Below are 16,513 nucleotides of genomic sequence, written 5' to 3'. Positions count from 1 at the left end.
GAAAAGCAGACGGTTGTTTTCTGCGTGATAGACCGTGTTTTTGAAGGCGGAAAACTGTTGGAACATTCTTGCGCTGCTGTGAAGTGGTTTTTGGAGGTGATTTGCCGCTTGTCAGTTTACGTTTGCGAAACCTCGTGTGTGGAGCATATGGGCATTTCGGGCAAACGAATCCATTCCTCCATTCACTTCCCTCATGTTCACACTCACCAAACGCACAATATGCTCCTATTTTTACACCCACTGTATTAAATGTAGTTGATATTTTTCCAAAACCATAATAGACGAGCGTGGCGTACTTTGACAACCTTGCAAAAGAACAAAACAAGCTAGCTTTCCTCCTGTTGCAGAAGGGCAATAACCACTTTAGTGATACATAACGGGGCTTTTCAGCTACATGTTCCTGATGTTTTTGTTACATAAAACACAAATGGCTTTACAAACATTGCCAATCCAGTACAGGCTACGGAACCAGAATTGAACTAACCAGGCCTGAACAGGACAATCCCAGAATTAAACTAGAACCAAACCCATTAAAAGAAATGAAGCTGAATAGGACGGGAACATGTTTGCCTCTACGTTTGGGAAGCGAGTCGTGTCCATTCGCTTTGCTGTTCTTTCCATGATCATTTCCAGTAAATCCCGTGGAGCCTCTTTCACCTGGGCGCGTGAGGATTTCGCTGAATGTCTCTTGACTTCACCGCGACTTTCTTACCATCAGAAGCACATTTCCTGCTCGTTCCTCCAGTGGCTCATCTTTCTCAGAAGTTAAAGTTTTCCGTACGATTCCAGTGTTGGAGCTGATGGCGTCGCCACATGGCAGACAGAAGGTTAAAGGTGCTCTTGTCACTTTTCTGACATGTCATTGCATTGCCCTTTGAACTGAAGAATGAAGTCTAAAGAATAAAGTCTGGTGGTAATGTAACACTTGGATACCAGCCGCCATAAAACACCATGGAAGAAGAAGAATGTTCCACAGTAAAGCTTTCATCTGATGCGTTGAGCCGTCATTTCTTTGCAGGGGTTTTATTGCGCGTTGTAACTTGGCGTGATGTGTTGAGGGCCCCGACTCACTGAGGCTCGACTGATGTGTTATTGGTCCGTGGAAGGCTCTGGTGGGTCGCACTCGTCTCTCTGCACTGGACATGTCCTCGGGTTTGTCCTTGCCTTGTGGACTTTGGCCTGATTTCCATCAATCATTTAAGGAAGCATTAACATGGCTCAATCTATACCACACTTGGCCCACATCAACATGTGTGATAAACATTAGTCTAGTGAACGTGGTATGATCTCCTTGTCATTCCATGCCGCACATTAAAATACCAGTGTTTCATTATTGCACACAGCTCTTGGCACTTCTCTTGTGACAGGTGCCAGGTCCGAATGTGGTTCTGGGACTATTGTAAATTTAAAAAAAACAGAAAATCAAAGCGCTGGCATTCCTCTCTGTTGACTACTTTAGTATGTTGACGTTCACTTGTCCTCTGCAAACTCTGCCATCTTTACGTCCAAACACTTTGAAGAGTCACACAATGCTCTGTGTTGTCACTGGCGTCTGTCATGAGCAGCAGCTGCAGGAGTCGTGGCAAATGTAAGCGCCGCATTTCGAGGCTTGAACGTCTTTACAGTTGTGTGCCTCTCGGTTAAACACAGGAAACCTAAAAACCTGTGTAATATATCAAAATAAATTGTTCAGAATTTAGTCCGCTTTCTTCTGAACAGGTTTTTTTAATGTTTCGACTGTCCTCCTGACCTTTCTTTGGTTCAATTCCTAAATGCTTTGAACTTGGGAGTCTGCACAGCTGGAGACCAGGCCTGGAGCTGCAGCAGAGGCTGAAGAAGGTTTCTCTAAAACAGAAGAAGCAGCACCTGCTCTGGAGAGACTCGCGCATGTTGCACAGATGAACAAAGATGAACAAAGATGAAGATTGGATTAGTGTCCCGTTGCAGGAATGGCATCCGTACTTTTTCAGATCACGGGCAGCATTCAAAACTATTCCCAAACCAGAGCACTCTAAAATACGAACCTCTTGTGAAGTTTGCATAATTATATTTGTCATAATCCAATAGTTTACAGAAAGAGCAGAAATAAACACTGGGTTGCGTGTGGCTTTGAAGTCGACAGCATGCCCTGCACAAAGTCCAAAACATCTAAAAAAAAGCTGGAAACCAATTCAATCTTTATAAAATGACACAGTGGTTAATATTTGAGAATGTATTAGTTCTAAAAGCGTGTACTTGAGTTACCACTGGTCTAGACATATTGAGCAGCGTCCTGGATCCCGGCAGGTCTCGGTTTGGCCCTGACTTTGTTCATGTGGAGCTTTTATCGAGGGGAACGTCTCCAGCTGCGAGTCCTTATTTCTCTGCAGGCGCTCTGACCACAGACGCTCCGGGGAGAGGATGAGCGAGTCTGACAGATGAAATGTTCCACAGTGTGGCATTAAACCTATAAGGCAAGGCTACTGGGCAAGTTACAGGTCAGATCTGTGGATGTTTTTGAATTTGAAGCACAGTACATATAACATATTGGTTATGCAGTAAAAGCACGGTAAACGGCATCTTGATGGAGAAAAGCAGGCCGCAAACGTGTAATTACATTCTCCAATGACTTCAGTGAAAGCTTAAAATAAATAAACCTAAAAATAATTACACATAGCCTTGATAAATGAGCAAAGTCTTAATTAATAATGAACAAATTATTTATTAAGAATGATTCAGGCTTAGTAACTACATTATGGGGTATTAAGTATGAATTATTCTGAATAAAACATTTGCTCATTAATTTCAGTGCATATGACAGTAGTTAACGTTAATGTATAAGATTCTGTGCAAATTGTGTCATTTTTTAAATCATTTTTGTGAAGTTTATAATGTTACTTCCTGGTTTGACATGAGCAGCCGGCAGATGTGATGTTGCCAGAGGGGGTAATTCTACAACTGTTACCTAGCGACCAAACTGTAAACAGATGACACAATAGTTATGATCTGATAAAGAATAACACCTTTATTCTGTTAAATGATTGTTCAAACTGTGTAAATTGTGGACGTAGTGTCGCGTGTTGATGACATAGACGGACTCCGCTCTACTTCCTGTCATTTTCAAAGTTTATTATTTTAATTTGTCTCACAAACGGCGACTAGACTGATGTGAAACCATAATTAAACATTCATCACGCGTTCCATCCCACCAAACAACGTAATAATTAGAAAAACATGATATCAAAAGTGTAGTTGTTATAAAGTGTTACAAAATAAATCACCGGAAATACGACAAAGGCGGTAAATGATCAATTCTAAGTCTACATTGACCCTAAACGACTCAACAAACACACTTTTATCCCCGACTTTTCTCACACCCACGTGAGAAAGTGCAAATATGTTTAATGCTCTTCTGTGCATGAGGAGTGAGGGTGCTGCGATGCTGTAATAATTGACAGTGTGTTTTGCAGCAGACTAAACAGACACGCTGCCTGGCTGCTGGCTGCACAGACCACTGTAAATCATTCCAGGAGGTGGGCACCGTGGATGCCTTCAGTCAAATACTGCAAGGGAAAGAAAACACTGGGTGGAAAATAAAAATGTTTGATAAATGCAGTGTTTTGTTATGAGACTTCCTGTAACGGGCTCTAGTCTGATACTTTTTCCCCTCTGCTGGACAAACCTCAGATGTGGTAAAGAAAAATCACGTTTTAGTGTTTAGATCATTGAGAAAGAAACATCACAGTTCCATATTCGTGATTGCAGACAACAATAATGGTACAATAGTGGAATCATGTGATCAGCTTTATGAGATTACACTTCCTGAATGATCAAGTAATAGCAATTAAACAGCCAGATTAAAACAATTTAATTGAAATTACTTATTCTTGCCACTTAATTTGTCAGTCTGAAGTATTTGTGATTATATTGTGACCTGGATGAATGCAGTTAAAGAAAGCACATTAATGTTTAATCAGGTCAGATAAGTAACCACCTCTTGCATTTTTAATTTATTATGTATATTGTCTTTTGTATTACATTCAAAGCCCAATGACATAAGCTCATGAAACATACTTCTCAAACACACCTAAATAATGAAAGGAGACAGTTAAAGTGATTGAGCCACATTTGTGTATTGTATTCTGTGCATGTTACAGGTACAATGTACAGTACATAGTGATGTACAAGCAAATAATATAAAACAGGCTAAAATGGAAAGGTACAAAGAACAGCATGTACAAAAGATTATTTTATGATTCAAGTACCACTATACTTCAGTCCTCTGTCAAAAGCATATGTACACAATGTACATGATCTATATCCCATGATGCATTGGCCTCGGTTTCCTTGAACTAAAAACATTACAATGTGTAGATACAAATAAAGTTACAGTCTATGATATTTTTAACAATACAATGTCTGGATTTTTGTCAGCGCCACAGTTTAGGGCTAAAATACTGTGATATGTGTCTAATAATTTGACTGACTCTTCACTGAAAGCACAAAACACTAAATAAAGAGGTCTTTTTTTTTTTTAAACTGCTGCTACAAATAACAAAAGGACATTAAACAGAGGGTAATGTTTTGTAATCAAAAATAATAAACCCTCAACATTACAATTGTTACCAGTTAAAGCTATGTTTGATTTGTATCTAGGGACACGGGTCATGTGCCTCCCTTAAACATGTAAAAGTTACAGACTGCATTCACTGTAAAAGGTTCAACACGTCAAAGTCTTACCATCCCAAATGGTAAACATCAGCGTTATCGTGAACACTACGCTTTGTGCAAATGAGTAAAAGCATGTCCACATTCACTAAAGCGACATGATATAAGAAAAACAAATAGTCCTATTTTGAGGTTGAAATGAAGTATTGTTCTATGAATCAATCCACCAATCACAAATCTGATTTATGTTTGTTTCAATCAATAAAACACTCGAACAATCTGTCTGTGGGGACTTAGTTTCTTGACATTACCGATCCTTCCAAAGGCGTTCCTTGTACCATTCTCATTACGGTTTAAAAAGTAGTTTAAAAAGAGTGTTTCTTCATCTGCAGTTCTCCTCTTCCTCTTCCAGGAGCAGTAATCACAGCTCCAAAAGAATACTTACATGTTCAGCCATCTTGTGTATTATCTAAAGTCCTTAGCTTTGTGGGCACCATTGGCTTCCACGCTGCCTGAGACGTTACTCTGGAGGGGCATGGAGCCGGGGTCAGGGCCGCGGGGGGTCGTAACCCGGGTAACGGTTCAGCTTCTCAGGGTCATTGGACGCCATTTGGGTGAAGTCCTGGAAGATGTCCTGGTAAGTTTCATCCCCTGTAAGAGCAAAGACAAGACTTTAATGAAACACAAAAATAAGAGCACATCAACAGTTCTCTTTAGCAAACTAAAGACGGATTTAAGTGAGACACAAAGTCGGGTCCCTACAATTACAAAATACACAAATACTGCAACTAACAAGGATAGGAAAGTATAAATGTAACAACTAAGGACTTTTTGTTTATAAAAATCTCTATTCTTTTTAATTAAATTTTAATTTATAGTCAGTTTTGGGATCAAAATGACATACAATTATACAAATATTTGTCAGCACAGCCCTAATAATGTGTAATAATTGATAGAAGAGTACAATAACACTAAAATATAACATTCATGAAAATATATGATCTTGAATCATAATATGCAGTTCACAACAGGACCAGTGTACTTACACTGTACAGTAATACACTATATAATTATACAACAAAATTACCGTAGAAGAACACATTACATTCTTAGGCTTAGGCACAAACATGTGGTAAAATGTAAAGGAAACGTCTTTCGTACCTGAGAGTTTGAGCCTCAACAGAGAAACGCAGAGGGAAAAAAGCCAGAAACAAAACGCAGAAAAAAAGTGACACAGGAAATAAAAACAGGCCCACAGAGGTTAGTTTTGTTAACAACTGTATTGTGTTTAAAGTGCTCGTTATATGTACAGAAAATACAGCTGTGTCCCAAAGAAAAGAACAGAAGAATAAAGGCACACACTCTGGGAGGAGAAAGAGAGAAAGCAATAAAACAGAAAAACAGTGAGAAAATGTACAGAAAAAGAAAACAGCACTTCAGAAAATTATTGTTCCAGCTTCGGTTAGTCAGTTTTGATCAAAAGTAGAGGAAACGATAGTAAAATAAATTATAAACAGGGTTCAGCCGAGCTCCCAGGTCATATCAGGGTGCGTTCACATTTCAACATTCACCACGTCAAAACTGGGACTAAGCCAGGACTAAACCCAGAACTAAACCTGGACTAGACCAGAACTAAACAAGGACTCAACCCAGAACTAAACCTGGACTCGACCAGAACTAAACAAGGACTCAACCCAGAACTAAACCTGGACTCGACCAGAACTAAACAAGGACTAAACCCAGAACTAAATCTGGACTCGACCAGAACTAAACAAGGACTAAAATAGAACCAAACCAAGTCCAAATCAGAACTAAAATGGGCTCAATTTAGGACCAGATAACGACAAGTGTGAACGCAAACTCAAACTGTACTTAAACTTTAAAGGTGCCCTGTGTAACGTTTCACCCGTTTGTCTCCACGAGATGTTATATATCGCTTTGCCTGAATTGTTCTGCAGTATGGCTTTATTGAACTTGTTCGATACACCAAGTTACAGGTCTGATCTGTGGAGAGACGACTGAGAACGTTTTCAAGTTTGTTTGTTTGTTTGTTTGTTTTTTAAGAGACAAAAATGCCTGTAATTGCTGTAAAATACACACAATGCCATTCTGTGGAGCATTCCAGGCAAAGCGGTGACATCTCCGTGGTGACGAGCAGGCGGCGGACCAGAGTCCCATGATGCGCCTTTAATCAGCTGGGACATTTAGTTCAGTATAGTCGTTTGTGTGATTAGTTCTGCTTTTCTCCTATTCATCACCGCTGAAGCGCCTCATCAGACGCACACTTTAAGAGCAGATTGCGCTGATGGAGAGCTCTAAAAACAACCTGAGGACATTTAAAACGCCGGAAGCACTCGTTTCCTTTCCCGTAGACGTCCGATTCACCGTCATAAGACTTTTTATAGGTCCGAACTATCTCGCCGTGATCTAACCCACGACGACTGAACAGCAGACAGATTCAACTGGCGCTAAAATTCATTTGCTTTAGCAGAAAAATAACTCTTAAGACACAATCAACAACTTCTATAAATAAATAAATAACTCGCTTTTTTTTGTAAAGTTCTGTTTAAAAGTGCTTATGTGCCCTCAAACGAACGGGGGCATTTTGGAGTTGGTTTAAAAAAATTCTCAACACACAAAGTTCAGCTCTGCACAAAGCTTAGACATGAAACCAAATGAGATGAGTCACATGTGCCGTTTTGTTCTAATCTATTGCACTGTTATGAAATAATGGCATTCGCAGATATGTCTTTTGAGCAAACATTCGATATGACTGATGCTTTTTACAATTCAGGATTTGCAGGCGGGAACGGGAGACGACGTCGATAAAAGACTATTTTGTACCAAGCAATAGTGTAATGTATCCGTGTATATATCCTTTACAACATGTACAGAACTAGATTCATCCAAAATTATACTTATTCTTTAAAATAGAACATTTCTGGACTTGTATTTACCACACCTCTCACACACTTCCTCTTTAGCAAACCAAATAACATTTACGGTGACATCAAAACACTGGTTGCATATCAATGGACAATATTGAGAGATAGCTTATGGCTTGAATAACGACATGCATTATGGGAATACTGTGTTTGGCATACAGTAGTTATTGCCAAGGTTAGTTGTGACAGTAAATATCTGTACAAAGAGGTTTGACTGCCGCTGGATCCTGGGGAAAACAGTCCGGGCAGCTCCATGTTTTAGGCCCAAATAGAGTTTCTCGTTTGTATTTTGTAAATGCTGTTAATAGTAATTACTTTATACAAAAATATTAACCAGTAAAATAACTTTTTAAAGGGAATATTCTCATCAGAGAAAAATGCTTCTTTGTGCCATTAATACTTTGGGAATAACAGTCATATTAATAATGAAGTTATTCCATTTAGGAACAAACTCAGTGGCCAGCGTGTAATGGCTTTATATTGTCCCATTAGTCACCATGGCAACACGATGGACCACTTTAAAGCTCAGTGAACGATTTTCAAAGCTCTTTAAAAAATAAACATATGTTTAGTTGAGGCCTGAACCGGGGGCTGGTGCGTCTACGTTTCCGCGAGCTGCAGACTGATGAACTCCTGCATACACCGCCTGTACTGCATCTCAGTGGGGCTGTTGGAGTTGTATTGACCTGACTGACTGTAGGGACCCTCCGACTCCCGCATCTCTTCATTCATCTTGGCCAATCGCAACCTGCAAACCACAAGTATACAGCGTTCAAAAGCCTTGAATGACACGTTTGAATCATCATGAAGCAGTTGATAATGATGCTCACAATGTGACGATGTCGGCATTGGCTGCGTCCACAGCGATAGAAAGAGGTGTTTTCTCATCTATGTCTGCTGCATTTTGATTCGCTCCTCTTTTTAAGAACAAACACACTTGCCTGGAGAGAAAGTCATCTCATTAGATTTGTTAATTTGATGAAGACTATTCAGTAGAACAGAGGACAAACCCAGTGTGTCCGAGCATGGTGGCGTGATGGAGAGGTCCTCGTCCCTGGGCGTCCTGCTGATTTACATTGGCTCCATTTTGTAGCAAAAACTCACAGGTGACCAGCGACCCCTTTAAGAGGAAGAGGAATCAATATTATAACATTCATCTGCTCAAAACACAACCACATGTATTCGTTTAAGCTGCATTACCCCATGAACTGCCATGATGAGCGGCGTCCGCTTCTCGTCGTCCGTATTGACCCAGTTGACCTCTCCTCCGTGGGCCAGAGCCTCGGACATGTCGGGCAGGCTGCGGGCACAAGAGGCCCAGAACAGCTGCAGACCAGGGCTGTACTCCTTTGGCTCATAGAAAGCCACATCTTTACAGGGAGACGGGGGCGGCAGTGTGGCAGGCATGGCCATGGGAGAAGACTCTGCCCCGTCTGGAACACAGACAATCACACCGTTAACACTTTTAAGTGTACAGGTGTAAATAGAGACATTTAAAGTGTCTTTACCAGCTTCACCCAGGCTGTTGTTGGAAGGAGTCGTTGCCAGCATCTCTCGGCTTCCATCAGCGCTGTTCTGAATGCCACTGTCTGCACTTTTGACTGGGAAAAGATTGTTAAAATGAGTCTCCAAAAACACTCTCTAAGGCAAACTATATAAAATATAAGGAAGACCTCCAGTGCATTATTTCAGTTTTTCACTTTGCATCAATAATGAAGAAAAAATTTTTTTGTTCATTCAAAATTTGTATTTTAGACATTTGAGGTAATCCTTATAATTTTACTTTTGTTGCATTGCTTTATAGCTGAAAAAATAGACCAAAGGAAACCAAATATGAATCCTTTCCATCACCTTATTAAGACCATTACCAATAAAACTTCCACAACGTCCACAACCGTGACCTCCCTCTTTTCCCAAGAAAATACTAAGTTATGCTCTGAGAAAATGGTCCCAAAAGACGACCAGGGATCAATAAAAATGTAGATGAAAGTTATTAGTTCACAATCCAAGCAGTGAAATGGATGCAGAGAGGGAGAAGCAGGGGACAGAAACTGTGCATCGAGTACTTACTGTTCCTGAGTTTGGAGGAGGTGTCAAAGTAGGAGAAGAGCGAGTCAAGCTCATCAGGACAGAAGAGAGAGTCACGGCGGGCCTCCGAGCCACTGGCAGCAGCTACGCAAGGGATGATGGGAGTTTGGAAAAGTGGTTGGCAAAGGGTGTCGTTGGGTTGCAGGGGCAAATGGTGAAGGTTTGAGGGAAGGTGGGAAAAGCAGGGTTAGTCCAGAAGCACAGATCAGCCACAGGAACAGGGCAAAAAATAAAAAAACGACAGATAGAGAGATAGAAAGAGAGAAACAGACTGAGCAGCAACAGTGACACCATCTGGACAACGCTGGAATAGACAAACTACAAGAAGCATGGGAGGCTAAAGGGCTCAGACATATGCTGTTCACAGTGAACAATATGCCAAACGAAGAAGCTGCTTTTGAGGGATATATAATACACACAAACTGAAATGCACTTAATAAAACATTCTTCCCTTCACCTCCACATGGACAGACACAATTGTGCACTATTAAAAACTATGATTTTCAAAAGTCTGGAATGGAGGAGACAAAATGAAGCTGACATAATAAGTTTTCAACTATCAGTCAATTTGTTTGCTTCTCTGTTAAGAAGGATGTAAGAAAATACTATTTTCAAGCCTCAAAACTATATTTGAAGCTCAAAAAAGTATGATTCATGGTGAAATGTGTATGCAATGAACTCACATTATGTTCCGCTTCACTTTTGCCTCAATCCAAAATTCATAATGTTTTGGTTTACAGACTGTTAAAGTGCCACTGGACAACCACACAACACACAAGACAAGGACTATTGTCTATCGACAGTTGCAAAAGTCCCATTTGGCATGACGTTCCCGCTCACCGGTTTGTCCTGAAGAGTTTGAGCCGGGGCGCATTTTGGGGGTGGGAGGCGGCGCTCGGGGGGGCATGTGGTCGGAGCTGCTGCTGAGCCTCTTCTCCTGTTTGCTCAAAGACACCACTTTAGACCGGAGCTCGTCGTCTGTCGGCCGGCGCACAAACCGCCGGTCCACATATTTGGCTTTGATGTACGCTTCCACCTCGTGTCTGTCAGAAGTTACAAAGGTGCGATTAAAACGACGCAATTTACCTAAAACAGTCTAGTAAAATCTACTTGTAGCGCGATCATACCTCGGGTCTCCAGGGTTTGGCTTTCTGGCTCCTAATTCCTCCCGTCGAGCCTCAAAAATCTGGTTGATAACTTTATTACCAAGTTCACACATTAACTGTAAGAGATATAGAAAAAAATGTCTATAAATATTTTGCTTCTATAGATATGTAAAAAAATATATATATATAATTATCTATAATTATTAGGGCTGTCACTAACGATTACTTTATGAATCGAATAATTCTTTTAACATGTCGACCAATTGTATTACTTCTATCGTACACTGACATTTTAAACACATATGGTATACACAAATATGGTAACTGAAGGCTTCTAGATAGAACATATTTACACGATTAAGGACTGGACTGACATGGAACATTACATTTGGATTTAGTTTGGAAATGGACAAATTTAACAGACTTTGGACCAATTGGGACTTTTATTTCAATTTAAATGTGCCGTGATTTTGTTTCTACTTATGTTGATGATGTTTAGTTAAGATTTTCACTCTCTGGTAGTGTTATATTGTGTTCTGTTGTCTATGTTCATTTGTTTATAAAATGAGGACAAATAAAAGAAAGTCTTTAAAAGGGGTGATATTGATTAAAATCCCAAATTGTTTTTTTTTTGGGACATTTTGATTTAATAAAGCCACTGTCTTTGTTACAAAAGTTTTTTTGTTGCTCGTGTTCTAGTCCACAAGTACGATTATCAAAATATGATTACGACATTTAATTTTTTACAGACAACACTTAATTCATGAATTGTTGCAAACCTAATATTTATTCATATTTAATTATTTATTAACTCTTATTTTTGTAAAACGTTGATTTAAGTCTTTACCTTTAAAAGTTCTGGTTCCCAAGTGTCCAAAGTTAAAGATCGCACTTTGGAGAAATGCACTCCCAGACTCCTGTATTTGTTGGAAGAAAAAAAAGACAAAAAAGGCATTTAGGTTGCAGGATGCTGCTCTCAAAGACAAAAAAAAAGTATAAAAACAAAGTAAAAGCTGTAACTAGTGATATTTTCTGAGCGTAGCGTGACCTGTGAATGCCGGAGCACTGGATACAGAGTGTGATGCCCAGGTTGATGCTGGCCCAGCGTGGGTCCGCCTGCCCGCAGTCACAGCACATGGAGTTCCCTGGGATGGCCAGGACTTTCTGGAGAGCGGTTTCCCCTTTTAAAGAGCGCTCCTTCGTCTCGCCGCCGGAGTCCAGGCTGCCGGTGGACGTGGACGACTTTCTGTCCAGTTTCTGATTCAAGAGACGTGCGACGTAGCTTAGGAACTCACACGCCCAAAAATGCCACAAGTCCAAACGTTTTTATCTCACCTCAGCATCTTCTCCCTTGTCCCGGAAGGCAGTGGCGATGCTGTTTTGGACGGCCTTGATCCAAGCTTGACGCAGTTTTTCAGAATCTGCCTGCATCATACAACTCCTGTACAAATAAACACAAGGATTTAGTGGCGCACATGACATGAAAGACGCCCACATTTACATTGAGCCGTTTATAACTCACTTAGTGGGTGAAACCACTTCAAAACAAAAGCGGCGCTCGATATCTTCACAGTGTTTGACTGTGCATAGCCTTAAATCCTCCACCACCACTGTCGGGTTGTCCTGCAGAAAAAACAAGACAAAAACATAGTCGTTTGGGTTGTCAAGTCAAAATGCAGACACAGGGGCAATTTGTTTCTCAAGTAAAAATATCACAGTACCAGTTAAAAAATTTACTAAAAAATATTACAAAGGTATTTCACTCAGAAGGTGAGAACTGAAAGAGTCAAATGTCTGTATAAAGAATTCTGAAGATGTTTGGTCAAAGAAAGCGACTGGATAATTTTTTAGAATTCATCAAATCATTTTTATTCATATATATATTTTGTCAAAACTTAAGTCTTGACACAAAATCTTTTGGCAGTTTCAGGCATCTCAAACCACAAAGAAAAATACTTTACTGTTCAGTCCAGAGTAGAAAGTAAAAATACCTGCTAAAGTAAAAATAAAATGTAGTAAAAATAAAAAGGTATCCAATGTAAAGTTTACTTAAGTAAAGTAGGATGCCTAAATATTTTACTTAATTACACTACTTTTACTTGTGTACTTTGTTACTTTCTACCTCTGTAGGTAGAACACGACACACACACTGACACAATAATGTAACATGTAGTGCAGGGCTGTGTAATAGGCCATGAAATATTAAAATCTATCCATAAAAATCTAGCTCAATAAAGAATAAAATTGAAACTACTACGTACCGGTTTATTTATTGAATGATGAATTGTCATAGTAATTACAGTAATTACTATGTAATTATAGTAATTACTGGACTGCATTTTCATACCTTAAATTTCTTCTGGTAAACTAGTTGATTGTTCTGTATAGAGAACCAGCGTCTGAAAGAAGATCACATGTTAGCAAAAGAATGAAGAAGTGCGTGCCGTTGACTGTAGTCTTTTGATGAAAACACCAGAGCTTATGCTCTGGTGTTTTCATCTGCTGAGGCTTTAGGCAAAACATATCAATCCTGAGATCTTGTGACTTAAAGAGATATAAAGCTGTAAAAGGCATCGACGCCTCTAAGCCATGGTTCAAACAAACACTTGCATTTTTGTTATTACCCTCATTGAATGCAAATCACAGCTACGTTGTAGGGCAGTAGCAGAAGTAAAAGTGCATTGGGGGAAAATAAGATGAACAGGACATATTTTTACAGATGTGTATCTGTGATACCTGTTCCATGTTTTGAACGCATTGCTGGCCCGTTTGAAAAGGTAGCCCTCCATGGCAATGCCATTGTCTGCATCCACATTGTACTCCAGCTTTGTGTCATCATGCGAGAAATCCTGGACAGAAAACACAAGAACAACAGTAAATAAAAGGTGTGTGTCAATGAAGTGACCCTGACGTGTTTGTTGTAAGTATTGGGGTATTGACAGTACAAATGGGGTCTTTAGATAGATGTATTAATCACATACGTTGCAACACACAAAATAGTTTTCAACAACATACTTTACACAAGTCTGAAAGGCATTGATGCTGCTCTCATTAGTAGCATTTGTAAAGTTAGTAAGAACTCAAAAACAACATAAGAGCCGTGTTAATGTTTGAGTCACTTGATCTGGCGTGTTGTCATGGGATTGTCCCAGTTTAACTACCTGATCCACTGCCACGTTTCTAACACGCTTCAGGCTTCTCGTGGGTGACACTCAACACCAGACGTGAGAGTTACATTTCACTGAAGGCTCAGCCACAAACTACAAGACCTGTCTCTCTTTCTCTGTAACTGAAATGAGCAATGAAACTGCCTCTCTGTCCCTTCTCCAAACAACCATCAACTTTACTATCAAAACAAACATGCACTATCATTCCAAATCAAACATCATGCTTACGGTAAACATTTTTAAATCTTTATTCACATATCAATTATTTTGGCTTGCTCTGTTCACTGAAGAGGGTTTATTCACCTTTGTTGTGAAGTAGAATATAACTGATATAAACAACAAGAATGGATACTAGAACACACTTGAGACATCTTCACAATTTGCCTTGAAAAAGTTGTGTTTTTACAATGACTTCTATAGACACTTTGGACAAAAGACTGTATGACAAAAGAAGACAAATGACCTTAATAATTACAATGATGCATTACATATCTAATAACTTCTTGGTAAATGTGTGTCGTGAAGAGATAAAGCCTCCACCAAAAGTCAATATGTGAAAAACAAACAGCAGACAACCAACAGTGAAAATAAACAATGACACATCACAATAAATGATGCTCCAGACTCAGTGCATCACACACTCCAAAACATAGTAACAAGTGTAGTTTTGTTATCTCCAGAGCCACCGCAATGCAGTCGTGTGCAGGAGGGTCAGAGATAAAAGATGAAGGTTACAAAACGGAGATGGAAAATGATGCGAGCACTCTACGTACGGAGGATGACCTCCAAGCGCAAAAGTTGCGACAGTCAGGTAAAGACTCCTCCTAAAATATTACAAAGACACAGACAAAGTGTACAATCTGAAAATAATCAGGTAGTGAAATACAAAATCCTGAAGGAGCAGACGGTTAGTTTCTAAAAATAGCCATGGAATACATAACATGCATAAAACACAATCACACCAACAGCGCACAACCCCTCCGACTTTCCGTCACTCACCAGATACCAGACATAGTGAAAGCGGCTGAAGATCTTCATTCCGACCCTCCAAACAGTGAGTGTTTATCATGAGCGTCTTCTAAAGTCCTTGTGTGTGGCATCTCTGTCAGTCCGAGTCTGGGACGTGCCACCTGTCTAAAGCTCACCTCTTCCTGTGTGTTTGTGTGTACACATGCTTTTCACATCTACAGACTCCACCCTCAGTGTCATCCTCACTGCTACCTGAAGGTCACCTGCTCCTGCCTCTGCGATGCTGCTGTGTCTGCCCATATTCAACTATTTTAAACAGATGAATGGAATACATTCAAGACAATAGATGCTCTGATATTTTGAACACAAATAACACTTCTCACAATTTGCCATTACATGCATGTAATTATAGAAGACACAAAATCTTTAGGGCAATGACCTTTCCGTCTCTGTTAAAGTGGACGTCATGCCTCTATAGGCAGAGCGCTGCAGCTGAATAATTTATGAACCCTGATGGGACACAAAGTAAATGTGACCCCAAGACTCATTTGTGTGCACAATAACTACTATGGCCCATCTCCTGTGTCTAAAAGGTTTATAACGAGATGATTTGAAGCAACAAACAGCAGTCAACAGTGACACAGCCATGGATGTTTAATCAAAAACATGAGTGATTACTCATCTATTAACAATGTAGGCTCTAGAAGTGTTATTTATATGTTCCTTTTACATTTTCTTGGTGTATTAGAGCACAAATGACTCTTACCTGCAGAGCAGCCTGGAGCAAGCAAAAAGAAGAAGAGAAAAGTGAAAGAAGACACAGTGTTAGGACAGTTGGTGTACAGAAGACAAAGGCACCAGGAAGATGAAAATGTAAAAATAGCATTTGGAGAGCAGCGTAACGACATGTGGAAGTTAGCACATAAAGGATCAGAGATAAAGATAAACATATAGAGCTGTAAAGCACTGTCAGGTGGATGTAGTCGAGTTTGACATTGAACACGATGTTCTTTATGATGTATGTATTAAGTTATATAAGAAAATATAACTTTGCAGAATCCTCTGGGTTGGTCTAGACAGCTTTGCACTCAAAGCAGAACTTGTTTGTTTGGAAACCTGTTTCCGTGAATGGTAAATTATGCACAAGTGTGTGGCTGAGATCATCTGTACTGGTTACATTAGTTCAGGGGGAGGAGCAATGTGTTCATTCACTTCTAGAAAAGACTAAATACTCTCTAAACCATGTGGGCTTAACCTCTACATCTTATGAATGAAAGACCATAATGAGCCTGGCTCTGGAGCTTTACTGCCGTCAGATTACAAAGACAAAGCTGTAGTTTCTGTCAGAATTGTGTACCTTTTGCTGGATGGTGGAGTGTTTTTGCTCCATGTCGCGCTTCTCTTTGGCAGCATCCACGACCAGCAGGTCCAACTGCAGGAGATGGCACTAATTAGTCAGATTCTAAGCCGTTCATTCAAAGCATTTTCACACTTTCTAAATCATCTCTGAAAAAGACCATATTGAGACAAGGAAGAACCATTTACTTTCAGATGGCTTCACACAAAATCACTAGCGACACCTCAAGCAGCG

At 39.9% G+C, this 16,513-nt stretch overlaps 1 protein-coding gene across 5 annotated transcripts in view; it reads right to left on the bottom strand.

Moving 5' to 3' along the window:
• Positions 1-4,093: 4,093 nt before the first annotated feature.
• acap2b (ArfGAP with coiled-coil, ankyrin repeat and PH domains 2b) overlaps positions 4,094-16,513 on the bottom strand; it is a 40,164-nt gene continuing 27,744 nt past the window's right edge. The window contains exons 9-26 of one of the 5 annotated variants that reach the window (XM_072439501.1): positions 16,280-16,354; positions 15,689-15,700; positions 14,727-14,777; positions 13,523-13,635; positions 13,134-13,185; positions 12,309-12,409; positions 12,122-12,227; positions 11,835-12,043; positions 11,634-11,703; positions 10,808-10,902; positions 10,521-10,723; positions 9,663-9,764; positions 9,101-9,193; positions 8,793-9,025; positions 8,603-8,712; positions 8,423-8,533; positions 8,279-8,340; positions 4,094-5,298 (exon numbers count right to left, since the gene is read on the bottom strand). In XM_072439501.1, coding sequence (XP_072295602.1) covers positions 5,195-5,298; positions 8,279-8,340; positions 8,423-8,533; positions 8,603-8,712; positions 8,793-9,025; positions 9,101-9,193; positions 9,663-9,764; positions 10,521-10,723; positions 10,808-10,902; positions 11,634-11,703; positions 11,835-12,043; positions 12,122-12,227; positions 12,309-12,409; positions 13,134-13,185; positions 13,523-13,635; positions 14,727-14,777; positions 15,689-15,700; positions 16,280-16,354 — 1,902 coding nt within the window. In that variant the 3' untranslated portion in view covers positions 4,094-5,194. Of the gene's footprint in view, positions 5,299-5,808; positions 6,258-6,415; positions 8,341-8,422; positions 8,534-8,602; positions 8,713-8,792; positions 9,026-9,100; positions 9,194-9,662; positions 9,765-10,520; positions 10,724-10,807; positions 10,903-11,633; positions 11,704-11,834; positions 12,044-12,121; positions 12,228-12,308; positions 12,410-13,133; positions 13,186-13,522; positions 13,636-14,726; positions 14,778-15,688; positions 15,701-16,279; positions 16,355-16,513 lie in introns of all 5 variants that reach the window. The other 4 variants (XR_011925971.1, XM_072439502.1, XM_072439503.1 and 1 more) reach the window with 4 other exon arrangements.

This window comes from Eucyclogobius newberryi, unplaced genomic scaffold (genome assembly GCF_026437365.1).
Source record: "Eucyclogobius newberryi isolate DKJ021-1_F unplaced genomic scaffold, fEucNew1.0.hap1 SCAF_9, whole genome shotgun sequence".
NCBI classification, from domain to species: domain Eukaryota; kingdom Metazoa; phylum Chordata; class Actinopteri; order Gobiiformes; family Gobiidae; genus Eucyclogobius; species Eucyclogobius newberryi.
This window is presented reverse-complemented; position numbering and strand designations above follow the sequence as displayed.